We start from the raw sequence: 26,638 nt of genomic DNA, 5'->3' as shown, positions 1-26,638 counted from the left end.
AGTTCTGACTTCAGACCTACCCCAACCAAGCAACAAACTAGCAGTGACTGCTGATTTGGATTTTAACTTTCTGTTCTGTTTCTCTTATCTGCGGAAAAATGTGCTTGAACTTCAAACTCTGCTTGCTCTGAGTGAGACAGAGAAACTTACGCATGCTTTTATATCAAGCAGAGCTGACTGATGTGATGACGCAAAACTTTTGTAAAGTACCCACAGCTGACTGCGAACGCTGCAGAGGAGGAATAACACAGTACACTGATGTTCCTGCACTTTCCATATTTTAATTTCTTTTACTTGTTTTTAAATATCTTCGTGGTCTTGCTCTGTTTTATGTGTCCCATATGCTCACGGTGTAGGAACTTGTACAACCCCTCAGGCATGTCTGCTAGTCAATCTAAAGTTCTGGGCAAAAACCATTAAAGAGAGGCAGGTTTTAGCTTTCATGTCTTTTTGGTTGATCCATTCTAGTTTGATTTTTCTCTTTTTTTTAAATTATTTTTAGCTTATTAATTACTCTGTCATGATATTGTGTCTTGACTCTAATCAAGTCAAGCTGCGTTGATTTTTCTGTAGACTAATTATACTTTTCTTTTATACTTCCTGACATAACTCCATATCTGTGTGCCTTGATCATCTCTTTCAGGGTCCAATGCACAGCTACCGAGAGACGTTTCAGGACAATGAAACAGACAGGTTTGCCAACAGTTCCACCTTTGGAGGTGGTGGAGGTGAGAATTTATTCCATATTCCATATTCTCCATCCCCTAGTCATAGCCACAACACACATAGGCTCACTCTGTCTAAGACATTAGATAGAAATTGTTGGTCTGAATCTAAATTACATTTATTTCTTTATTAAAAAATGCACAAGAAAGGCTGCTGGAAAACACTGAATTGTGAACAGAGGCTGAAGTTTAAATTAAGTAATTTTGTTTTCATTATATATAAATGAAACAAATACACAGCAAAGAACAAACTCCAAATAAAATAGAAGAAAAAAAAGATAAACAACCAAACTACAGTAAATAAAGGCTTTAAATGATTTTGCAATGGAAACAGCTCAGTAGCAAATAAAACTGAGTCTCTTCTCACAGTCATGAGCCCTCCAACTACTCAGACGCCCTCTTGTCTTCTGTAAGGCTGCACACTTCATCTTAGCCTGCGGACACAATGGTTTTCCCCCTTCATCCCAGGCTTCGTAGTCCATCTCCTGCCCATCCACCCAGATCCAGTCCTTAGATAAGAAGCGCAAACCAATCCAGACATGTTTAGTGGTGTGATATTTATTCAGCTCTTTCTGGATCAGCAGCATCTCAGTTTCTGATGCCACACTGGCCAGGTCATCATGGTGCTCCCTGCAGTACTCCAGAGCTTCCTCCCAAGTCTTTTCCTCTTCCACCACTACTGTGCTGTAGCAGAAGACAGGGTTGATATGGTCTGCATGTGCATCACGCCATTTTTTGTTATCAAAAAGTCCATAGTCTTCATTGGGTCGGTTTTCAGGTTGATCCTGTTTCCAGCAAAGCTCAGTCACCTGTCCACCTCCTGACCACAGCCACTTGTTTTTGTCTGAGAGATTCCTCAGCAGTCCTAACCAGATGTAGTCATTGAGATTGTGAGAGAGCTCCTGAAGCTTGAGGTTATCCCGTTCATTACTGACCGGGGCCAAGTCTGTGTATTTCTGCTGACAGTAACTTAAAGCTTTATCCCAAGGCATTTTCTCCTCAATGTAAACATACAGTGGGGCAAAAAAGTATTTAGTCAGCCACCGATTGTGCAAGTTCCCCCACTTAAAATGATGACAGAGGTCAGTAATTTGCACCAGAGGTACACTTCAACTGTGAGAGACAGAATGTGAAAAAAAAATCCATGAATTCACATGGTAGGATTTGTAAAGAATTTATTTGTAAATCAGGGTGGAAAATAAGTATTTGGTCATCTCAAACAAGGAAAATCTCTGGCTCTCACAGACCTGTAACGTCTTCTGTAAGAAGCTTTTCTGTCCCCCACTCGTTACCTGTATGAATGGCACCTGTTTGAACTCATCATCTGTATAAAAGACACCTGTCCACAGCCACAAACAGTCAGACTCCAAACTCCGCCATGGCCAAGACCAAAGAGCTTTCGAAGGACACCAGGAAAAGTATTGTAGACCTGCACCAGACTGGGAAGAGTGAATCTACAATAGGCAAGCAGCTTGGTGTGAAAAAATCAACTGTGGGAGCAATCATCAGCAAATGGAAGACATACAAGACCACTGATAATCTCCCTCGATCTGGGGCTCCACGCAAGATCTCATCCCGTGGGGTCAAAATGATCATGAGAACGGTGAGCAAAGATCCCAGAACCACACGGGGGGACCTGGTGAATGACCTGCAGAGAGCTGGGACCAAAGTAACAAAGGTCACCATCAGTAACACACTACAACGGCAGGGAATCAAATCCCGCAGTGCCAGACGTGTTCCGCTGCTGAAGCCAGTGCATGTCCAGGCCCGTCTGAAGTTTGCCAGAGAGCACATGGATGATACAGCAGAGGATTGGGAGAATGTCATGTGGTCAGATGAAACCAAAGTAGAACTTTTTGGTATAAACTCAACTCGTCGTGTTTGGAGGAAGAAGAATACTGAGTTGCATCCCAAGAACACCATACCTACTGTGAAGCATGGGGGTGGAAACATCATGCTATGGGGCTGTTTTTCTGCCAAGGGGACAGGACGACTGATCCGTGTTAAGGACAGAATGAATGGGGCCATGTATCGTGAGATTTTGAGCCAAAACCTCCTTCCATCAGTGAGAACTTTGAAGATGAAACGAGGCTGGGTCTTCCAACATGACAATGATCCAAAACACACCGCCCGGGCAACAAAGGAGTGGCTCCGTAAGAAGCATTTGAAAGTCCTGGAGTGGCCTAGCCAGTCTCCAGACCTCAACCCCATAGAAAATCTGTGGCGGGAGTTGAAAGTCCGTGTTGCTCGGCGACAGCCCCAAAACATCACTGCTCTCGAGAAGATCTGCATGGAGGAATGGGCCAAAATACCAGCTACTGTGTGTGCAAACCTGGTAAAGACCTATAGTAAACGTTTGACCTCTGTTATTGCCAACAAAGGTTATGTTACAAAGTATTGAGTTGTATTTTTGTTATTGACCAAATACTTATTTTCCACCCTGGTTTACGAATAAATTCTTTACAAATCCTACCATGTGGATTCATGGATTTTTTTTTTCACATTCTGTCTCTCACAGTTGAAGTGTACCTCTGGTGCAAATTACTGACCTCTGTCATCATTTTAGGTGGGGGAACTTGCACAATCGGTGGCTGACTAAATACTTTTTTGCCCCACTGTACTTGCTAGAAGTTCCAGAAAAGCTCAGGAGGAGCAGGGTCCAGACGAAGACCTGATCCATCATTGTTTTGTTTCAAAGAGTGTTGCAAGCTGTGAATACCCAAAGTGTCAAAGCTATGAGATGTTTGACAGAAATGATTTGCATAGGCAGGCTCTGTCATTCGCTCAACCCATCAGTATTGTCGAGGGAGAAGAGAGAACAAAGTTTCAAGGAAAGAAACAGACTATAAAAGTCTTTCTTAAACACTCATTATTATGTCTGTTCTGTGCACTCCTCGTCCAACATTGCCCATACGGAAAAGAAATAGTAAAAACATATGATTTACTCATGAAAGTGGCCACTTTCTCATTACTTTCATATATTTTTTTAGTAAGTATCCAAAACATACAAGTTTCATTATATAATTTTTCAAGGGACCTTATATGTGTTTTCACCCTTGTATGCTTTTCATACAAGTTTCATACAAGACAGATACAAACTTTATAAGATGTATATATATCCTTTCCATATGGGTGGTCTTCTAGGAATGTAATTTTGGTCTCCATATTTTTAATTAAATTCAACAGCTATTTGATTTCTTTAAATTTCTGTCATCAATGCACTTCAAATATATCAAAGAAAGACACAGACATGAAGCCTGAGGTTATTGGGAAAGAGCAACTAATAGGGGTTGCGTGACTTCACAGCCGACAAACGAATCAAAAGAAGGATTTTCCATGTTGTTAGTGATTTCTTTCAAATGCAAATGTAGAGGTCAAGAGAAGAAACTCAGTGAGGGCTGAAAGAAACAATCTTTATTACTTCTGCTTTTTATCTTTCTATCTTTCCATCCTTTTGCTTTTTGTCATTTTATTCTTTGGCCATGTTGGTGCAATTAAATATAAAGTAATGTGGACTTAGGTGTATTTTATAATCTTTGAAAAACTCTCCAGGTTTGGGATAACATAGGATATATTTAAGCTATTAACATTAAATTATAATCCTATCAACAACACTGAAAAAGAGATCTGTCCTTTTCACTGCCTCCATCAAACCAGGTGTGTTTTTATAGTCAAAACAATCAAACTTACAAGTCATCTCACCAACCACTGCCCCCAAAATATATGTACTCAATTCAGTTATAGCACTGACCTCCGTGTTCAGACAGTCTGTGTGATACTGATATTTGGGAACCCCAGAGTCCTCTCTCCTGTCATTAGTCCTGAACTCACAAGTGTTCTAATAAGAAGGTGTTCTTTTGCACAAACATTCATATTTGCCCACCTTTACCCTTTACCATGCAATTACCATGTAATTAGGCTGCGGGCCAAAATTGGCCCGCAGGCCAGAGTTTGACACCTATGAGCCTTCAAGTGTTACATATTCGTACATGTAAATCCACCATCTGATGAATTTCCATGTTGCATCATACTTTTGCAAAAGGGAAAACCTCTGTGCTTTCATTCCTTGTATTAGTCAGGGTACATTATTACGTATTCTCATATGTCATCACTAATGAGAAAGTTTTGCAAATACAAAATTTTTAAGAATCTTTTGAATCTCTTTCTTTCTCGTAGCTCGCTCTCCTCCAGATTTGAGCAAGACTCCTGTGTCACCGCTGGGATTGAAGCCTCATCAGCAGGGTGCAGCAGGTCAGTTTACCAGCATTAAATATATTTGTCTTCATTTAGAACTGACAGTATATATACTACAGATGATGTATACAAAATGATATTCAGTTCATGGTACAACATTCAGGTTTTCAGTATTTGCATCCAAAGAATTTGAATCTCCCAAATCATAATTAGATTTGACTAAAAGCACTTTAGCCATCCAGTGATAATTATACAGAAGTGTACAGTGCACAGAATCCCTGCACTATGTCATACTGTAGCTGACTGAGTAGAAGGTTGCTTTAATACTTTGCTGCCCTCTAGTGTGTAGAATTGTTCCTGCAAATGCTTCGACGCTAACAGTTCTTGCTCTGAGCTCAAGTGCATCTCTCTTCTCTCCTCCTTTTCCACACACCCTCTCTTCTTCTGTTGGTGTCTGCTTCTTTTTTCTTCTTGTGGTCAGACTTTCATTCTAATACTGGAGAACAAGGTAAGCTTACTTTTTGTGGCACCACCAAACCCATATTTGATATTTCTGTGCTCGACTATACATGAATTTGTCTTTGTTTTATGATGATTGATGTTAGATTAATTTCCTGTTTCTGTCAGTTTCGCCTTTTCCAAGCTTCTGATGCCTGTTAACTGATTTGTCTTGTTACGTTCAGGGCATCCAACTGTTGCGTGATGCACCAAAAACCGATCTGACCGTACACATGTATGTGTGTGTCTGTTTTAACACGCAGATAATCGAGGTTTTGGCGACTCCAGGGTACAACCTTTGAATGCTCCTCTCTCCTCCAGCAGTCCCATCCACAGCACTGATGGGTGAGTCTTCTGTCATTTATTTTTCTTGGATAAAAATTTTAGCCTGTACATGTTTTTTATACATATTAAGCAAATGTTACTTTTCTTTTTTTTATACTCATATCCAGGATGTCATTTACGGAGTATGATGCTGAAAGTTTCTGAAGAACCCTTGTGATTGAGGTTAAAATAAAGTGATTTCGCAACTGGAGCGTGAAAAGCCCAAATTTTAAATTAAAATAAAAGTTTCCGGTTCTAATACATTGACACATATGGGGACATACTGCTGTGAAAGTACTTCATTTCATGCATATAGATAGCTTGGAGACCCAAATTAGATATTCAGGTTAACTGAGCAAGCACTTGGCGACAGTGGGGAGGAAGAACTCCCTTTTAAAAGGAAGAGAGCTTTGACAGAACCACGCTCAGGGAGGGGCCAGACAAGTTATAGAGTGTGTGAGGACACAGAGGAAAGAAATGAGAGCATAGAGACATGAGGACAAAACAGAAAAGATAGAAAAGAGAAGAAAACATTTAATAACATGCTGTAGATGCATATAAACACACTGTGTTTGAAGAGAGGTGAGTGAAAAAGAAGTGCTTAGTGCATCATGGAGAGTCCTAGCATCTACTTCTAAAAACCACAAGTAAACCAGCAGTCTGAGTGCTGTGTTAGCATAATAACATAACGAAAAGTATTTAAGACATGACAGAGCCTAAATATTCAAGACTTTGCTTGTAAGGATTTACACTGAGAAATTCCACATCACTTCCTGTGTATAATGTCTTTCATTAGAGAACAATCACCAGTCACATTTCATGTGGCCTGTATATGATGTATCGCAGCATTATCCCAGCAGTGATAGAAATAAAACCAGTACCTCAAACTGAATTTTTGTTATTACTGCACCCACCTGCAGTACCATCACAGCTCACTAGGGGGCTCCAGCTCACACTTTGGGAATCACTGGACTAAAGCAATGGTGTCATCATTCAGTATGATGCTGTAGAGAAGTGAAAGTGATGCTGAGAATAGATTAGCAGCCAAACATCCAGGAAAGCAAGCATATAAGTGATTACAGATCTTTCTCGTTGAACTTACAGATTAGCATCATCATTGCATTGGCGAGCAGTTGAACAAAAGTTCAATAGCCTTATTAATTTAGTATCAAAGACTGAGCACAGATGGAGTCACTCTGTTTTCTATCTATATTTAATCCACATAAACAGCTAAATAGAGTCAAAATTGCAGATTCAATTCAAAATGGCAATCAGATTATAATAAATAACTATCCACACAGATACAGACAAAAATGAATGCATATTCAATGCCACTATTTAACAAAAACCCAAACCCCACCCCCGAAACTGATACAATATGTTCATGTTTAGGATCCTTTCAGAGGGCGATGAACCAACCAAAAGACCTAATAATGCTTTTAAAATAATAATAATAACATTATACAGTGGGGTAATTTTCATTGAGGTTACTTAGATATGAGCTGCCGATATCATCCACAAGATGTATTTTACGAACTGGAATAAGTGCTGAAATGTCAACATCAAGTCAGCTTGAGCATCCTTATCACATTTAATGTTCGGTGTAAGGATCAGGTACAAAAATACAATAACATACCTTTTCTCACTTTTATGATTGTAGAAGAAGAACTAGTTCTTCAGATGCCGTCCCACACAGCCCCGCCTCTATTCACCCCCACAGATCTGCTTCCCCAGACGGATCTCAGGTCAACATTATGGGCGTCCACACAGTCCCCGGCAGCCCTAACACCCTCCACCGCACAGTGGCCACCAATACTCCTCCGAGCCCTGCACTGCAGAGACGCCTGGGTCAAGCCAGCCCCTTGCTGGGCAGGCACCCACCTCCATCTGGTGTTCCTTCAAGTCCTCTGATTGGCCGAAACCCTAAAACAGCAGCTGCCGGTGTGCCACCTAGCCCTCTGATGGGGCGCCGCACGGCAACGAGTGGACACAGTACGCCTGATGAGCTGGGCGCTGCCTCTCGCCAGGGGGGCATCCATCAGCCTGCCACGCCTGCTTTCCCAGTCTCCCCACAGCTGCCAGAAAAGCGACACATGTCCAGTGGAGATGCAGACAGAATGGAGAACAAGAACCTGATGCCAATACCGATCAGTGTTAGCAGCACGCCTAACCTGTCTGGGACACACACTCTCCCAGACGTCTCCAAGTCTATATACGGTAAAAGGGAACTTTTTTTTTTAATACCTTTCATGAACCTCATGGGCTAAATATCACTGATTTTCTTCACCTAATTTCATTCAAACAGACGGTTATCCTGACATCAAGATGAATGTCAAGTTTGTCCAGGACACCTCCAAGTACTGGTACAAGCCAGACATCTCCAGAGAGCAAGGTGAGAGTCAGGAACTTCAACCAATTTCAGCTGCTCATCCTCTCATCATTGCTTTTCTTTTTATTCTCCTCATCTTCTTCTTGTAGCCATCAGTTTGCTGAAGGACAGGGAGCCTGGGGCTTTCGTCATAAGGGACAGCCACTCTTTCAGAGGGGCCTATGGTCTGGCTATGAAGGTGGCCTGCCCACCACCAACTGTCCAGCAGAACAAAAAAGGTAAAGGCTTCCCGCACTCTGCTCTTGGCTTGCTTGTGAAACATCTGCCTTCTCCAACAGCTGGATCAGCTGAGTATGTCTTTCTTTTAGTTGGTGACATGACTAACGAGCTAGTGCGGCACTTCCTGATTGAGACAAACCCCAAAGGTGTCCGCCTGAAGGGCTGTCCCAATGAACCCTATTTTGGTGAGTTTCTGCTGGTGTTTTTTTCTGTTTGCAACATCAAAATCACAGGTTGAAATTTAATTTAATATCAGACTGATCCAGTCTGACAGAGAGACCATTGCTTTCTGTTTGTAGGCTGTCTTTCTGCTTTGGTGTACCAACACTCAATGACCCCACTGGCTTTGCCATGCAAACTGATGATCCCCACCAAAGGTAACTCTTGTTTTTTTAACTCTACTTTCTTAGTTTCTTTAACATTTTATGGAACGGGAATCCACTCAGACTTTTAGTACAAACCAAATTATTGATAGGTACTTCCATGTTTTTGATAAAAATGTCAATTTTATTTTACACTTTACAATTTATTTGCTGCAAGTAATTGTATTCAGATGCAAAAATATAACATCTACTCTATTCGGTCTCTCCAGACCCAAATGAAGAGGCACTAGAACTCACCACACCAACTGATCCAGTTGTTGAACTTCTTAAGCAGGGAGCGGGTAAGTGTCACTGAAGTCTACTAGAAGAAAAAAGGGATAAATTATGATTCTACAAAAACTAACTCTTTGTGAAAAGTAGAGATGCACCAATTGCAATTTTCTTGGCCTGTTCCAATTTCCAATTTTTTAGTTCTTTTTTTTAAGTGTGATGTGCCAATACCATTTTTTTTAATTCTGGTTTCTTTCTTAAAACTAAAAATGACAACAAAATCACATTTTCTTCAATGCAATATTCTAAATTATATAGCAATAATAGAAATTTTTAAACTTACAAAATTTTCCCCCAAAACTACAGTAAGTTACCGGGTATTGTCTCACAGAAGTAACTGAAAATAACCTACTGGAAAGAGATACAGATAATTAAAATGACTTCCTGTATATCTAGTTTTACCTGACATATTTCAGCTTGCCAAATAAAACCAGTTGCAAGAGATTCATACAACAAAACAGTTATATGTTTATAAATTCAACAGCCAACATGAAATCAACACCTTTTCCTTTTCACTTCTGTCATAAATTTTTTTTCGTAACTGCTTTTATTCCGCGGGCATACTGAGGTTCATACTGAGGCTGCTAGCATATGGCTTGCGCCGGACTCTGGATAGCTTTAGTTTTAGCCACTTTGCTTTTGTTTGCTTCCCTAAAATATCCATATTCAACTGGATGATGGTGATTTTATGTGGGATTAGATTTGCTGCAAATGTTTTAGTGCCGGTTCCCATGTGGTTTACTTTAAAATTTGTCACTTTACTCACAATGAGGAGTTTAACATCCAGCATTTGGATGTCAGCGTGTGCTGTTCTTTTGCAGATATGTTGCGCATGCATGACAAAGACCAGCTTATAATCAGATATATGTGAAACTGTTTGGCCAGTCACCAGTTGTGGCACAGACTAATGGAATCAGGCCTGTTCTGGTCCCTGAATGGACAAACTTTTTTTTTTTTTTTTAGAAACATCAGATCACTTGCTTACACAACCTTGTCATCCTTACTTTACAGTCCAGAAGGTTCCTGAGGAAGCCCATGGTAAATACTGGTTTGCACTGCTCTGCTTCATCATGGAATTTTACTGAATATGAGTGTGCTCTTTCCCAGAGGGTTTCAGTCACTGTTAACAAATTTTACAACTAAATAAAACTCGGAAAAAACTTGAAATTCATGCATGTTATGTAAAAATATGCGTTGCATGATAACTTGTGTCATAACATTATTCACTGTATGCATTTTTAATTATCCTCACTACAGCTTCCATCACTTTAAGACAAACTGCATGCACACTGTTTTTTGTTTTTTTTGTAGGATCTTCTCTTATGTAGCAGTGTTTTTCCATTGTTTACCTCTAGCGTGCAATGTTCTCTACATCAACTCTGTGGACATGGAATCGCTCACTGGGCCTCAGGCAATTGCCAAGGCAATTAGTCAGACGCTGTCAACCAACCCTCTGCCCGCTGCCACCACCGTCCACTTTAAAGTGTCCACACAGGGCATCACACTCACCGACAGTCAGAGAAAGTGAGTAAGCACGTTCAGGAGTAACTCTAATATTAACAATGGTCTTAATAAGGGTCTGTTATATCTGTTATATATATTAGTATGATAGTCCCTAACAAAAAGAAATGTTTACTGCAAAAGTAATTTTGCACCCTCTAGTGGTAGCCAGTAAACCAGTAATCACATGACAGCATTTTTCAGCAAACACCAAGAGATACCCTGTGCAATGTTTCACATCCAAGCATGGTCTTTTAATGTAATGTTATTTTATATTCATTCATTCATTTATTTTTACTGCAGGCTTTTCTTTAGAAGACATTATCCAATAAACACGGTAACCTACTGTGACATTGATCCCCAGGACAGAAAGTAAGACTTTCCTTTAATGTACTGAATAAATATATATATATATATATATATATATATATATATATATATATATATATATATATATATATATATATATATATATATATATATATGATTAGTGTAATTACTTAATTCAAAATTATATTTTTTATTGTATTTTGTATTTGATTTTTTGTTTTTTGTTTAGATGGGGCAAAGAAGGAGGCGGCTCAGTGAGGTAAGTTTGCATGCTTTAAAGATAAATGTGTATAAAGAGTTATCTGTGTACTGAATGTCATAAACAACTGAATTCATTTCACTAACCACTTAAAAAAATATTGTTTGGTTTCCTTTTCCAGATGTCCAATAGCTACAGTATTTAACCTTATCTGGCAAAAAGGTTGAGACACATCAAACTTTAAATTTAACAGAAACTTTTAACACAAACTCAACATATCCAAGGGTGAAACTGAGAAATTTGATTGTTTAGTGAAAAATAGATGACATCATTGGTTTAATGCAATCAAAATGTCTCAGAAAAGCCTCGGCTCTTCTTTTAACACACCTAGCAAGCATTTAGCAACTGAGGATATCAACTGCCAAAGTTTCAAAAGCAAAATGTTTTTTTGATGCTTGCCCCAGCATGAATTTGAAGTTGTTCAAGGTCACCTTAATTATATTTGGACCTGTTGATAGACACTGTCACTGAAGCACACTGGAATATTTTTGTTATGAAAGGCATTCATGTTTGTTTGTTTTTAACTTTGGCACAGTACTTTTGTAACAAGTAGACTGTCAAACTGCTTGCTGACTAATGACTTGTGATAACAGAGTCATTTGCCTTTGTTTAAGTATAATATATGTTTTTCTTGCTTTCAGGCTTTTTGGATTTGTGGCAAGGAAACAAGGAAGCACAACAGACAATGTCAGCCACCTGTTTGCTGAGCTGGACCCAGATCAGCCCGCCTCCGCCATCGTCGGCTTCGTCTCTAAAATGATGCAGCGATGAAACCCTTAACGTTCAAATGGCAGTGGCTGTTTTGCAATCTTCCCTCATTGTTGGTGTCCTCTTTGCCAGGGCTGGATGGAGTCCTTTCCTTCTGTTTTATGTTGGGTTTTTGTTTTCCTTCTCTGTTTTTTCCTCTCTGCCTTGCTGGTTTGTTTTGATCTAATTGAAGTAGTCTCTGTTTGAAGGCTTTGGTGTGGATCGAAACTGGAGCTAGAGGATGTGTGATGCGGAGCAAGCATGTGACAAACATGGAAGCCATTGGAGGGAGAAGATTTATCGACAGGGTAACCTGTGCTTGGAGAACTTAGCTAAAGACTAAAAGAAAAATGCAAAGTCTAGTCAGGGAACATAAAAGGAAGTGGATGTTTCAGGGTTTTCTGTTGTTCTTGTCGATTGATTTACCAAAGGTAGCTGCAATACAAGTGCGAGAATGATGTAGCTGTTAAGCCATTATTATTTCCTCCTTTTAAAAGATGAAACATTGAAAAAAAAAATCTGTTTTCTTGAACTCATCTTCAGGAGTAAAAAAAAAATGTTGGCCTTGATGGCTTTTAGCAAAACTGTCTGAAGACATTATGCATGTTAGCTTGATCTTTAAGCTTGACTCTTCTACCTTCCACAAAAGTCATTGTGAAATCCTTAGAGTGGCCATTTCCAGGTCTGTTATGTGTTGGAAAGGGCTCTGCAGTGAAACGACTGATCTAAACTGCACATAACAGACCAGACTTAACAAAAAAAAGAAAAGGGGAGGGAAAAAAAGGACAATAAAACAATGCCACGCTAAGGTCACCGAACTTTGTGTCAGTGCAGCCACTTTTGCATCACCTCAGCATCCAGTCCGAGCCTGATTTCTCTCTCTAAAAACACAAAAAAACCTTGCTTCTTGGATTATCCACCTGATATCGGCAAGCTCGCAATTGCATGCCAGACAGAGGGATTGTTTTATCTAGAAGGTGGAGCCGCTGATTCAGGCCAAGACTCTTTCCTCCCAGAGTCACACAGACTTCGTCATCACCAACTGCTTGATAGACGCTGCCACTGAAACACACTGGAAATCACCAGGGACTGGCCCAATGACCTGGACCTATGCACTGTTCTTTATGCATGTTGTTGTCCCAAAATGCACCCCCCCCATAGTGACATCCAACATCACTGAAATCATTCTATGCCATGTGCTTAAAACTAAAAACCTTTAGACGAGTACTCTGACGCCGTATGACTTGTCAAAGACTGCATGAAATAGAAACTTTTTTTGTACTCTTCTCAGAGTCCTACGAAACAAACAAAAAAAGGAAGTAGAACAACCCACTGTTGAAGTAGTCACATGATGGTGAGATGCTATGTTTTTACCTTTGTTTTCATTTAGTTTTCAGTCCATTTGGGCCAGGGTTACCTTTCGCTGTATCAAGGACAGTTTTATGTTCCACGGTGTTGTCAAAATTTACATCTGGATACCATTTAGTGTTAAAAACAAAGAAAAAAAAAACACATGAGAAGTTTCCACACTGTGCGCAATGCCTGCTTGTTGAACACACGCTCAACCATTCACAATAAGCTAAGGGAAAAAAAATTGATATTGATATAAATGTACATAGATACTACTTTGAAAGGTGACATAGCGAAAAAAAGTATTTATTTTTGTTGCTTTGGTCCCTCATGATTACTCATATATACATATATTGTACAGTCTAGATAAAGAAGATTACCTAATAGGGTGAGAAAAAAAAGATATATACTTATTTTGGCTAATGATTTCAAAGTCTGGCGATTTTGAAATGCGTTTGAATATATGGTGTACATTACTTTGTACATGTATATGTTTGTTTTCACCTTGTCATGTATTACTCTTTTTTTCTGCCTGTTTTTTTTCTTCTTCCCAAACGAGGTGGGGCGCAAAGGAGACAGGTCTGAAATGTGTAGACAGAAATATCTGAGTGTGCTTCCTTACATTTGGAAGGCAAACATATCGAAGCTGTTACATTTAAATGTGTGAGAAAAAAAGGAGGAGGCCAACCTCGAATGCAATATGAAAACAGCTTTTATGCATCCGTTACAGTTACAGTTATAATTTTGCCAAAGATTCATACGTCTATGCTAACTTGCTGCATGCTGCTTCTCAGTTTCCATTTGTTTTGTGTTTCATTCATTTTTCAGTCTAGCTCAACTTGAGCAGCCAGGTTATTATGGGATGTTCGATATTAAATAATTGCAAGACAGCAAGACATTGAGATGTCTTGCAATGACAAAAGTATTTTGGGGGTGGGCAGGCGTTTGTTGTCTCCAAAATGTATTTGCTTAAGATTGAAAAGTCCCACTGTGCCCATCTCAAAGAAGAACAATGAAGTTCTGTTCAATTACCAAAACATTAAATTTCAAATAGACGTCAGTGCTGGAGGTAGATAAAGTCAGACATGTCTCATCGTGATGCTAAAGCTCTGCACTTGCAGCCTTGTCAGACCTCCAAAGGTGTGTCCCCCCCCCCCCCCCCCACCCTTTGAGAGTCATTGATTTATTTATTCTTATTTATTCTTTCATTTCCTTACAAATTTCCATGTTTCATTGTCACAGCTTTGCAGTTTTTACAGCGTTAATGATTTTAGGATTGTACGGTGGCGCTTTATTGAAAGCAAAGAGGTACAGTGCACTTAAATCAATGTCATTTGAAAAGAAAAACTAAAGAACTAAATGTTGAAATACAATTTAAAAAAATCAAAACTATATTGTACCTGTTGGCTTTGAGTCAAGAGTTACCTTGTTGTTTCATTGAAATTAAAAAAAAAAAGATTCTGTGACCCCTTGTACAGATGAGACTTGTATGTTGTATGAATGTTCTACTATGGATGTGCAAAAGGGTCTCAGATTTTGTCTACGCTTATCATTTACATTATGCTGTCATGGCTTACCTGTTCCTGAGGAAAAAAATGAAATAAAAACATTAAAGCAATACAGATACATTACGTTAAAGGCATGTGGGTGTTTTTTTTTTTACTGCGCTTTTTTAATACATGGGTTCAGACACTGACTTCTTAGTCTGACCCTCACCCAGAACCAGTTTGATTAGAGAGACCCTGGCATGGAAAAATTACCTGGAGGGATCATCTGGGCTGATTTGACATTCATGAAGGCCAAGCTTGGAGCCTCATTTGATATTGCTTAGTGGGAATGTATCTTAAATGCACAGGGCTTGGCTCGGCCTTAACAAACCGTACAGGTCTGTTCTATGGACGCACCACTCACCATAGCGGTCTGGTACTTTCTGAATTTGGTGGTAGTCAAAGGCAATTCAATCTGTACCTGTTTAAACTGGATTTAGGGACACAGGACTGTCAGGTGAGGGGGTTCACAGGAGTGAGTTTATTTTTAGCCCCCCAGCTGCACATAGAGTTTGTCCATAGTGGGCGAGATAATGTTTTTCCTGCACCTTACGAACTGAGTGCCATCACAGATTATGCACCTTTTTTGGAGTCTCTGGTGAGGTGCTGAAAAGCTCCCCAACCGGGGAATCCACGGTCCTAGTGAAGCAAGCCGACATATGGGTGTGTGATTGATTTTGTAATTGTATTATGAGACCTGAGGCCACGTCATGGACACTTGGGTCAAGAGAGGCTGGTGGTGTGGTGGATCAGGTGATGAAGGAAGATGCCAGACTAGAATGCCCAAACATTTAATCAGTGGTCCCCTGAATCCTCAGACCCTGATCTAATCTTATTGAAATTAATTATAGAAAGTTTAGTGCTACTGAACTACTGGTGTGACATACCGGAGTCTGAATATTTATTATTTTTGTCTTTTAATATTTAAATGTGTTTAAGAAAGTACAGAAAAGATGAATATTATGAACAAAATCTGGAAAATATTTCATATTATTTTTGTTTTTTTTATTTTTGTTTTTCATGCTTTTCTCAATGAAACAAAAATCATAATAGATAGTGCTTGTAAAATAATGAAATGCTGACTTTGTCACACAATAGAAATGAGACGATTACACATCAATTAGGGAAAATGCAAAGACAGAGATGAGAAAAATAACCAAAATGTATTAAACACAGCAAATAATTTGTGATTTAAATGTATTTTATGAAATAAAGTAGCTCAGTAGCAAATAAATTGTAGTTTCTCCTCACAATTATGAGCCTCCCAAACACCCTTAGTCCCTCGTGTCACCTGTAAGGCACCACACTTCGTCTTAGTACTCGGGCACAGTGGCTTTCCCCCTTGACTCCAGGCCTCGTAATCCATCATCTCCCTGTCTACCCACAGCCAGTCCTCAGATAAGAAGCGCAAGCCAATCCAGACGACTTCTTTTGTGTTATGTTTGCTCAGCTCTTTCTGGATGAGCAGCATCTCGGTCTCAGATGCCACACTGGCCAGGTCCTCGTGGTGCTTCCTGCAGTACTCCAGAGCTTCCTCCCAAGTCTTTTCCTGCTTCACCACTATTGCTCTGTAGCAGAAAAAGGGTCTTGTGTTACCTGGATACGCATCATGCCACCTGCCGTTTTTGTTTATAAAACCACTGTTTTCATTATTTCGGTTGTCAGGTTGATCTGTAGTCCAGAAAATCCAGGTCAACGCTCCACCTCCTGACCACAGCCATTTGTCTTTGTCTGAGTGGTTCCTTTCCAGTCCAAACCAGACACCGTCACTGACACTGGGAAAGAGCTCCATCAGTTTTTCATTATCCTGTTTATTACTAACCGGGGCCAAGTCTGTATAGTTCTGCCGACAATAACTCAAACTTTCACCCCGAGTCTTTTCCTCGTTCACACAAACATACTTGCAAAAACTTGTAGATAAGCTCAGCAGGAGCAGGATCCTGAAGAAGACCTGATCCATTGATGTGTCGTTTCAAGCAGTCTTGAAAAGAAAAGGAAGGCCATGGAGAGCTTTTAAAGCAAATAAAAGAATTTTAAAATGAATCCTAAAAAGCGACACTAGTGAAGTGAAGCTAAAATAGGGGAAATGTGCTCAAACTTTCAAGTGCAAGTTAAAAGACGAGCTGCAGCATTTTGCACCCTCTGTAGATGAGTAATATATGATGCGCTGACCCTGATATAGAGTGCATCACAGTAATCCAGCCGAGTCCTAACAAAGGCGTGGGTCACAAAGTGCTGCCGTGAAAGAATTGGCCAGCTGCCTGAGCTGAAAGAAGCTAGATTTTATCACTGCCTTAATCTGATTTTCAAACTTCAGATCACAGTCCACTTTTTTCCTTTTCTGTCTGGTTGTTCACACTACAAATAAAATGTGACAGCAAATGTGCTCTAGTGTGAACAGTTCACGGCCCTCAAAGTGGCCCGCATGCGCAAAAGAAGACGTCACACACAACGGAAGTAAAAATGGCGGCTACAGAGCTAGTAGGTGTTGTTGCAGCAGTCTATCAATTTCTGCACAGTCGTAACCGACAGAATTTTGACAAATTACTTAGAGAAAGAAGGACACTTAGAAAAAATTAACAATGGCCGCCATGCTTTCTCGTTTGTCTTCTCCAGCGCTGATAATTGGCATCTGTCTTGTGTCAGTGACATAAAAGACAGATTTAATGAGACATCAGCATAGAAAATCTTAAACAAATGCTGAATTTGCTTAATCAAAAACGAGAGACTGTGACTTTGCAGCTGACAAACAACTCCTGTTTGTGTATGCAGACGTAATTTCCAAACAGCCTCCTTTGGAAAACAAATGAAGATCAAAGAAAGACATGATGGCATGACATTCAAACAGGTTGAGGGAAGAATAATATATAGTTATATAAGCTATTTTATATATAGTACACGCAATAATAATATGAGAAACCAACAGAGGGATTTTTAAAATTTATGCATGTAATGAGAAACTGATGTTCTTGCATTTTTTAACCTTTTTTTCTACAGCTTTTATCATTTTTATCATTTTTTCCTACAAAAATGAAACATCAAAAACATTCAAGTAAAAGCTTATGTATAAGAGCTTATGTATAAGAAATTAGTTGTTGCAGTGCTGTTACTTACTGTAAGTACATTGTCAAATTATTAACTTTCTTTCACAGCAATTGTGTCTAATCACAAAAACAAGGGACTAGAAACTCTATTCAAGGTGACAAAAGACCATAGTTATTGGAACAAGCTAAACAAAACATTTAATTTGCATAAGGAAAAAGTGAAGTTGTCCTGGCTCCTACATTAGATAAACAAATGAGTTTGCAGGAACAAAGCAAAGTCATTTTTCATGTTGTCGCAATGAAAGGTCAAGAGAATGGACTGAAAAAAATTTATATATTATGTAAGCTGTGTAGAAATCATTGTATTGTTTTTCCCATTTTTGTTGTCCTTTAAACATTCTTTCTTTTTTAAATTTAGCATCCTGGATCATTTCACCCAGTGTTTTGTGTTTTTGGGTTAAGTTTTATTCTGTGAATTATGACTTTCTGTTTTTATCATATTTTATAGCTCCTGGTTGGCAGGTTTCTGTTTTGTTTCTGTCCTAGTATTTCGCAGTTCTGTGTTATTATCTGAGTTCTAGTTCATAGGCTTTGTTATTTGGCTTCCCTGTGTTCTGTGTTGTGTACTCTTTACTAGTGGTGGGCGAATCAATCCAAATATGGATAGTATTAATACCAAGTCGGCATCGGATCGATAATAACCTGGTGAGATCGATTCTTTACTTTGAGTTCTGCTCGTTTACAACGCTGTGCTTTCAGCAAAGACGAAACAGCCGGGTCGCTGGACTCGCCGCTCCTAAGTCAGCGAAGAGCAGGCACACTTTGCTCCCCCCCCCTTATGTTTTGGTGTTGCAGCCAAGGCTCCGGGTTCGCTGTCCACACTGCGACGCGAAAACGTTTTCAAATTTATCCGCTTGGAGAGTTTTCAAAACGCTGCGTTTTCCTTGAACAAAAACGCAGTCTCAGTGTGGACGGAAGACCAGAACGGCGAGAAAAAGATGCGTTTTCAAATGAAAACGAATTAGTGTGGACATGGCCTGAGACAGTGGTGACGCAAATTTGAAGGCTAGAACCCAGCCCACGTAGATTGCGAAGGCTGGCTCCTCCGAAGGATGCAGCCCCTGAACTGAGACACAGCTATAGTGTGTTTTTTCCTTTGCTCGTCACTGGTCCGTCTGTGTTACCTCGGCGTGTCACCCTGTGTGGTATTCTGTGTATCCCTGCATATCATTCTGCATGTCATGATTTTAGGTTTGTTTTGTTAGCTTTCCCAGTTCAGGTTATTTCTTAGTTTCTGTCTTTGCCATCTCCGCTTCTCTTTGTATTCAGACATTTGGAATAAAGCTCACTCGTTGTAACGCCAGTGCACTTGGGTCCTCCTCTCATATTCTCCATTCGTCTGCCACTGCAGCCGTGACAAGCATGTTGCAAATTTGCCTTTTAATACGGTCCGTAGCACGGCAGGCCACAGGAGTGTCCCAGAAATGCAAAGACTTTGTTTCTTTATTTTTCACTATACGCAGTAACGTTGCGGTTTTCAGCTACTACAAACTACTAAATAAATTGTGCTAGAGTGCAAGAATTAGGGTAATGTGCAACAGCCAGCCTCTTCTGACACTGTCCTCTCAGCCTTCCACTCCACCTCTTACTGCAACTAAACAATAGTGATCTGCGAATCATGAACGAATCGTTCAATACTCGAGAATCACTTTACTGACTCATGAATCATGATTCACAAGCTCAACTGACTCACTGACTCATCCCTGTTGCTGTTAGCAGTAATGTATCTAGCTTATAATTAAAATTGTGGAGAAAAACACAACATCCAGTATCGTAACAAAAGAATTTCTGCTCTGAACTGGGAGAAAAAACCCTGAGTAGAAGCTCACATCAAGAAAATAGCTCCTCGGTTCACAGTAGCATCGCTCTGCTAACTTGAGTTTACAATAGGGTTCATTCGCTCGGTCAGCAGGTGGCGGTATCCTCGTACACTGGGGAGTACACTGCCATTAAACGAACAAAAAAAGAAGAAAATCCCTGCACATGCGCGGTACGGATCGGGTAGACCCGATTTGTACGGTCCGACTTTGCACATGCGCAGTAAGGATCGGGAGTCCCGATCTGTCACTATCTTTTTATTTTTTTGTTTTTGTCTACTTTATATTAAATGTTTCATTATCGGAAACATTTTAAAAGATACTTGTTATTCTTAACATCTTAACAGATACTCTGACCTGTAACTATCGTAAAATGCTTCGACCGGAAGTAGACACCTTTCGTGCATGCAGGGTACCGATCGGGTTTCTGGTACGGATCGTGTAGTGACACCCCTCCCTCCTGGCTCACAGCTTCTTCTTCTTCTTGATTGGCAACCAATGTTAAGGCGCATTACCGCCCCCTGGCTCACAGCTCAGTGGACATTTAGATGAGAAAATATATATTTAACACATTTAAGGAAAATACTAATAAAATAAAAAATTAAAATAAAATAAAATAAATGGTTATTAAGCAATTTTGATAGGAAATTGCTTAATTAGTGTGAATGCTTGAAAAGCATTCACAGTATTGTTCTTCTAATCTTTATTATTAGTGTGAATGCTTGAAAAGCATTCACAGTATTGTTCTTCTAATCTTTATTATTAGTGTGAATGCTTGAAAAGCATTCACAGTATTGTTCTTCTAATCTTTATTATTTAGTGTGAATGCTTGAAAAGCATTCACAGTATTGTTCTTCTAATCTTTATTATTATATTTTATCTATTCCGTACGTTTTTTGAAAGCCTACTCCTTCAAAACCGTTCAACTTAGAAAAACCATTCAAACATCGTTAGATTCCTATTCTTTTGGACAACATTGCTTCTATTTTTCTCATTTTTAACATTTATATTTTTAATTTTATTCAACTTTATTCAACAAAAATTTATAATGTATTTCAATGGGGAGACCCTTCAAATCCTCATTCAACTTACTCATTTTTAAACTCTTACTACTTCCACATACATTGACATAGAGCCACCATTCAAACTTTAAAACGAAGACAAGACATTCAACTATTCAACTTGTATTTATCTTTTCAATATCTATTATACTTTTTCTTCAGTTCCAGTTTAAGTTTCATGATGTTTTTTCACCCGTTTCAGAGTTTATAATGGGTGTGTATGGGACGGAATGTTGGGGCTAGAGTGAGGCAGCTCAACTGCTAGAGTGAGAGGAGCAAAAAAATTTATCTTAAAATCTTTTTTAAAACTGCTGCTGTGTCCGCAGCGTTTGCTCTACAGGTATGATTTTACCCTCAAAACGTAGCCATGGCTGTCCTCTTTCATCCAATGTGTTTACTATTGTACTAGGTGTTATGGTTCTTTCATAAATGTCACCAATGCACAGCCTCCTCCCTCCAACTCTTCCATAGACTCTAATGTTAAAATGGCTCAGAAGGTTCGTTTGAAAATCAGAAGAGCATGGTGTCTTTACACTGTCACCACGTCCATATAATAAACTCCACAGGCATGAAAACTGAGAATTTGGTAGACTAGACATGGCTGTCGCTCACGGTGAAAGAATTTTGTCAGTACGACATGTACTTTTCATTTGGGAACGATTTGTTTCGGCCTGACTTTTCTGTTCATTTTAAGCAGCAAAAGTGAGGTGCATGTCTGTGTCGTGTGTATGGAGCCATTGGGTGCAGTCACTATAGCAACCAGGCTCACACCTGCCTGCTTAACGAGCTCTCTCTGCCACTCTGCCAAGATTCATCTTAAACACTTCTCTTTCAACTGCTGCTGTGTCCACAGTGTTAAAGCCATCATTTTACCCTCAAAACGTCGCCATCGTTGTTCTCTTTCCAACATCTTGTCTTTCAAAGCTCAGAGATGTCAACTTTTTAAACTGTGTGGATCCAAGTGGAGGGATCACATTTGAGTCATTCAGTGATTCAAAGAATATGACCTTTTAATATTCTTTCAGATGTTTTCTGACTCTAAATGTTCTTTTCTCATTTCTTAGGTTTTTCTAATTTACAATTAAAACATTTTCAGCTTTTTTCCAACTTCTTCTTCTGTGTAACCTTCAGCTTTTAGCAGTTCAGCACTGTTGTTTTCAGGTTAAATTCAGGTTGTTTTTTTTGTTTTTTTTATCTCATTCAAAATTTTTAACTCAAAATTCAGCAATTAATTCATTTCAGTCCACATGTCTGTGTCCGTGTGTATGGAGCCCTTGGGTGCAGTCACTATAGCAACCAGGCTCACACCTGCCTGCTTAACGAGCTCTGTCTCTCACTCTGCCAAGATTAAATCAAAAATGTGTGTTACATCTAAGCAGTTGTAGTAAGATTAACTTTTTCAATAGGTACAATAAGACAGGTTTGACAGGCTTTTGCCACAGATTAACAGTATGTCAGTAGTTAATATAGGCTAACTGAATAGAGCCCTGAATTATTGCCCTGTTAAATTCAAGTTGATTGTGTATTGGTGGACTTGTCTTCTCCACACAGGTTTTTCATACCTCGGCAGTTTTAGTCAGTTGATGACTTTAAAATAATCTTTTCTGACTGGATAATTAAAGCTCACAGCATCTACCTGTCTGTAGTGTATTTTCCCACATTTTAAATAATCGAATCTCATTTAATGTCTCTGTTTTTAGTCTGTATAGTTTATCTCCCCACGAATACGCTCAAAGTAGTCTTAAAATAAAATCCATAAAACAGTTCAAGATGACATACTTTTTATTTGCTAATTTAATGCCAGTTGCCCTCTTTCCTGAGTATAAGCGAATGAGTGACATAAAGAGAAAAAGTACCAATTTGTATGCTGGTGAGTCTTGTGTATTTTTTTCTCTGTCTCTCTATGACAGAGAAATATATATGCTCATTATTGATGTTCAAACTGATGCTCAAATTTCCAAGCACCACCTGAACGCCTCATCAGTCTTTAACTAATCACTGCACCAACTGCCGTCATTCCGCTTTGCTCTCTGCTGTGGTAAGTACAATACACTCAGTACAGCACGGTTTTAATTTTATGATGGTAAAAATACATGTTTGACATTTAAACTCACATATCAAGTCTTTTTAAAGTTCAACAGAGTTCAAAGAATAAAGAAAGCAAAAAAAGAATAACCTTTGCTACCATTTATATAGGTTTATGACTTTTGCTGTTAGCAGCAGTGCTAACGCTAGCTTCAATGCTAATGCTAGCTATAGTGCTAACACTAGCCTTAGCAGTTGTTAACTGACAAAAAGAATATTCTTGTGATATTCCTGTGATATTTATTGGCGGTCAGTGAGACAAAAGTAACAAATGAGATTTATTATTGCCATTGTGCCTCAGTTTTAACAGTAAGAGTACTTTATGACTTTTGCTGTTAGTAGCAGTGCTAATGCTAGCTTCGATGCTAATGCTAGCATCAATGCTAACGCTAGCTATAGTGCCAACACTAGCCTTAGCAGTTTTTAACTGACAAAAAGAATATTCCTGTGATATTCCTGTGATATTTATTGGCGGTCAGTGAGACAAAAGTAACAAATGAGCTTTATTATTGCCATTGTGCCTCAGTTTTAACAGTAAGAGTGCTAGTTCTACCAGCAGTGCTAACACTAACTGAAGTGCTAACGCTAGCAGGAATGCTAGCGTTAGCAGCGATGCTAAGGCTTGACTCACATCTGTGCTTTGCCTGGTAGGTGTGCACATACTGTTAGAGAAGTACACCAAATTTTTAAAAAAAGAGTCTGACTAATATAAGCTTTAAAGTGATGGGTTCAAACTTTGTGCTAGACCTTTTAAACACATTTTTATAATAAATACACATAAGTTCAGCTTAACAATTGGGCTAAAATATTTTTTTCGTACATTTTTGCACATTACATGTGATTAGTTAACAATTCACTCAATCATATTTGTATTTAAAAATATTATTGCTGAATTTAATTAAATATTTATTCTTTTAAAAAGTGCCAAATTGTGCAACTTTTTGCACATGGCAGCCGACAACAGTTTAGCTTGAATATTTGTTTTGTCCTTTTTCAGTAGTCACAATTAGTTCATACAATTACCATGTGATATAATTTTATTAAAATTATTATTTTTTTCTTGTTTTTTGTTCACAGTGTGCAGAAGAAGAACAAGGACCAGATCTCCAGTCTTCTATCTCACATCCCAACCCCCCAACCCCTCTATCTTCTGTCCTACTCCACCTGTTGTCTCTGCCTTCTTTCCATCTGTATTTCACCCTGTGGTTTGTGAGAAATTTTGCCAAACCAAGAATCTTATTGCGGTTTGATTTAAAGCCGTGTCTCTCCTGCTCTGTCTGTTCTCTCTGCTAAATTTTCTCTCTACCTGTTTTTCACTCTTTGGCTTGCTGCTGAAAAATGCACAAGCCAATAAAACAATAAAGAGTGCATATTTTGCCTCAACCTGAGAACAAACTGAACAAACAAAGAAAACTCTGCGGTTTGATTTAAAGCCGTGTCTCTCCTGCTCTGTCTGTTCTCTCTGCTAAATTTTCTCTCTACCTGTTTTTCACTCTTGGCTTGCTGCTGAAAAATGCCAAGCCATTAAAGCAATAAAGAGTGCATATTGCCTCTACCTGAGAACAAACTGAACAAATAAAGAAAACTCTAATTCACGGTTTGATTGTGATTTCCCAGCCGTGTTTCTCCTGCTCTGTCTGTTCTCTCTTCTAAATTTTCTCTCTAGCTGTTTTTCACTTTGCGCTTGCTGCTAAGTTGTGCCAAGCCAATAAAGAGAGTGCATATTATTCTCTCGACTGACAAACTGTCAAACAAACAAAGACATCTGTTTCTGAGAAATAAAAACTGAAATATAAAGACAAAGAAAACATCTCCTGCTCTGTGCCACTCTTATTTTATAAACATATTTTCTAAAGACTAAGAGAAACACTTGTGTAAAAATGCCAAGGAAGCAGAAAAAGTCACAAGCTGCAAAACAACGCTGGAAGAAGTTCCATGAGTTTCATGAAGTACCAACATGTGAACAAGCTGAGTGTGATTTTCCTCAGAGCTCTGCAGAAGACTTTGTGTCTGCAAAGACCAATGCTGATGGTGTCAAACAGGCAGGTCAACATGTTCCTGCACATGTACAACAGGTATCCTATGCAGATGCTGTAAAGATTGGATTGCAGCATGAATTTAATGATCATCAGGTAAACCATAGAGACCAACCTGAGGTGTCAAGTGCCCCACAGGTGGGTTATGCTGATATTGTAAAAAGAGGCCGTCACAGTGATGTGGCAGGACCATCTCATGCAGAAAGAGTGAACTTTGAAAACCAGCCCTCTGTTACACATATCTGTGCATCTCACAGCCAGGCTCATCCCAAATATGGAGACTCCAGAAACAAGCAGTGCACATGTAACTCACTCACATTTCTTGCTTTCCTTCATGAGAATGATAACATGACTACAGCTGACCTTAATCTGGTCTTGGATAAAGGTGATGTGATGTACAAAGAGGCCAAGAAAAGATTTCCTAAAAATATTCATTTGGCAACCGATGAGCTGCCAGACAAAGTTGATGCTCGCTGGTCTATGTATGATGTCGACATGACACAGCCTTCCCGGTATGGGACATTTGAAGAACCTCCAGAGGAGGCAGTAGATACCTTTCTCAGCTTAGAAGCAGGACTGAGCTGCCTGTTGTCAGATGTGCAGTATGCCTTATTGATTATGAGTGGATTGTGTATCGCAGTGTTCAGATCCACATCAGGCAAATATGGTTTCTTTGATCCACACTCCAGAACACCCAGTGGTCTTCCTCTACTACTACAGTCACGTAATCGTGGTACAGCAGTGATGCTGAAATTCACACTCCTCAGTGACATGATTAAGAGGATCCAAGATTCTTATGAAATGATGGAGATATCACCCTCTTGTAACTATGAACTGAAGCCTGTGCAGTTCTACAGTATGAGCACAGTCAACCTGAGTGATACTATCACAGACACAGTCTGCAGACCAACAGCTGCCACTGCTGTGGCATCTACTCACTCTGATACAACTGTTGATGAAGCAAACTCCTCTACTCCAAGGAGAAACACAACGACTGATCTGACTGAGAACATCTTTTGTCAAATGTCCATTTGTACGCCACCGGTGAAACAAAAAGAAGTTCACGTGACTCAGTTCACATCATATGAAGATCAGAATGAACCTCCTAATATACCAACTGAAGAACTATGCAGTGAATTAAGTTTCCTTCCATCAAGGGATGCTTTTTTATGTCAATCAAATGCTGCCATAACAAATGTTGCTTCCTGTGATCTTTCTGATATAGTTTTACAAAAACTGAAAAAAGTTAATAAACAACAAAGGCAAAAAATGAGAAGAAGATTAATGGCATCAGAGAAACCCAGAAATCAGAGAAAAGAAAACCAAAAAAGGAAAGAACGACAAAAGTATGCTTCAAACAAAGAGTACAAAGAAAAGAAAAAGTCTTGCACAAGCGAGGCATATAAAAACAATCCTGAAGTCAGACAGAAAAAACAACAGTATATTAGAAGACGTTACTGTGAAAATGATGAATTCAGAAAGAAACAAAAACAATATGTTAAAAAACGTTTTTCTGAGAATGCTACAGTTAGAAAGAAACAACAACAATATATTAAAAGATGCTACTGTGACAATGCTGAATTTAGACAAAAACAAAAAAACTATATCACTAAAAGGTATCAAGAAAACCCTGAATTCAGAGAGAGACAGAGATCTCGAGTGACTCAGCGTTATGCACGTGATAACGCATTCAGAGTAAGACACAGACAACTAATGAAACAACTAATGCGAGACAGGTATCAAAGTAATCTTGCATTCAGGATTATGCACAACATGAGATGTGCAATGAAAATAAAAAGG

The 26,638-nt window shown here is 39.1% G+C and overlaps 3 protein-coding genes across 6 annotated transcripts in view; 1 reads left to right on the top strand and 2 right to left on the bottom strand.

The window, feature by feature from the left end:
- LOC146608094 (tensin-1-like) overlaps nt 1-14,808 on the top strand; it is a 71,555-nt gene extending 56,747 nt beyond the window's left edge. For 3 of the 4 annotated variants that reach the window (XM_085348323.1, XM_085348321.1, XM_085348324.1), the window contains 15 exons: nt 644-728; nt 4,902-4,976; nt 5,401-5,427; nt 5,681-5,762; nt 7,402-7,958; nt 8,047-8,133; nt 8,220-8,348; nt 8,439-8,534; nt 8,649-8,726; nt 8,942-9,013; nt 10,014-10,040; nt 10,358-10,526; nt 10,806-10,874; nt 11,062-11,091; nt 11,733-14,808. In XM_085348323.1, coding sequence (XP_085204449.1) covers nt 644-728; nt 4,902-4,976; nt 5,401-5,427; nt 5,681-5,762; nt 7,402-7,958; nt 8,047-8,133; nt 8,220-8,348; nt 8,439-8,534; nt 8,649-8,726; nt 8,942-9,013; nt 10,014-10,040; nt 10,358-10,526; nt 10,806-10,874; nt 11,062-11,091; nt 11,733-11,862 — 1,713 coding nt within the window. In that variant the 3' untranslated portion in view covers nt 11,863-14,808. The remainder of the gene's footprint in view (nt 1-643; nt 729-4,901; nt 4,977-5,400; nt 5,428-5,680; nt 5,763-7,401; nt 7,959-8,046; nt 8,134-8,219; nt 8,349-8,438; nt 8,535-8,648; nt 8,727-8,941; nt 9,014-10,013; nt 10,041-10,357; nt 10,527-10,805; nt 10,875-11,061; nt 11,092-11,732) is intronic. The other variant, XM_085348322.1, reaches the window with a different exon arrangement.
- On the bottom strand, nt 1,061-3,405 carry LOC146608095 (macrophage mannose receptor 1-like). Its single transcript, XM_085348327.1, has 2 exons — nt 3,347-3,405; nt 1,061-1,739 (listed from the first exon to the last, which is right to left on the bottom strand). Exons 1-2 carry the CDS (start codon nt 3,403-3,405, stop codon nt 1,061-1,063), a joined length of 738 nt encoding a protein of 245 aa, XP_085204453.1.
- A 1,146-nt stretch (nt 14,809-15,954) lies between the features above and the next one.
- LOC146608093 (macrophage mannose receptor 1-like) lies at nt 15,955-16,695 on the bottom strand. Its single transcript, XM_085348326.1, has one exon. It carries the CDS (start codon nt 16,693-16,695, stop codon nt 15,955-15,957), a length of 741 nt encoding a protein of 246 aa, XP_085204452.1.
- Between the last annotated feature and the right edge of the window lie 9,943 nt (nt 16,696-26,638).

The sequence above is a fragment of the Diplotaxodon limnothrissa genome, linkage group LG23 (genome assembly GCF_057381915.1).
Source record: "Diplotaxodon limnothrissa isolate DT_005_m linkage group LG23, D_limnothrissa_male_GT1.1, whole genome shotgun sequence".
Taxonomy (NCBI): Eukaryota; Metazoa; Chordata; class Actinopteri; order Cichliformes; family Cichlidae; genus Diplotaxodon; species Diplotaxodon limnothrissa.
This window is presented reverse-complemented; position numbering and strand designations above follow the sequence as displayed.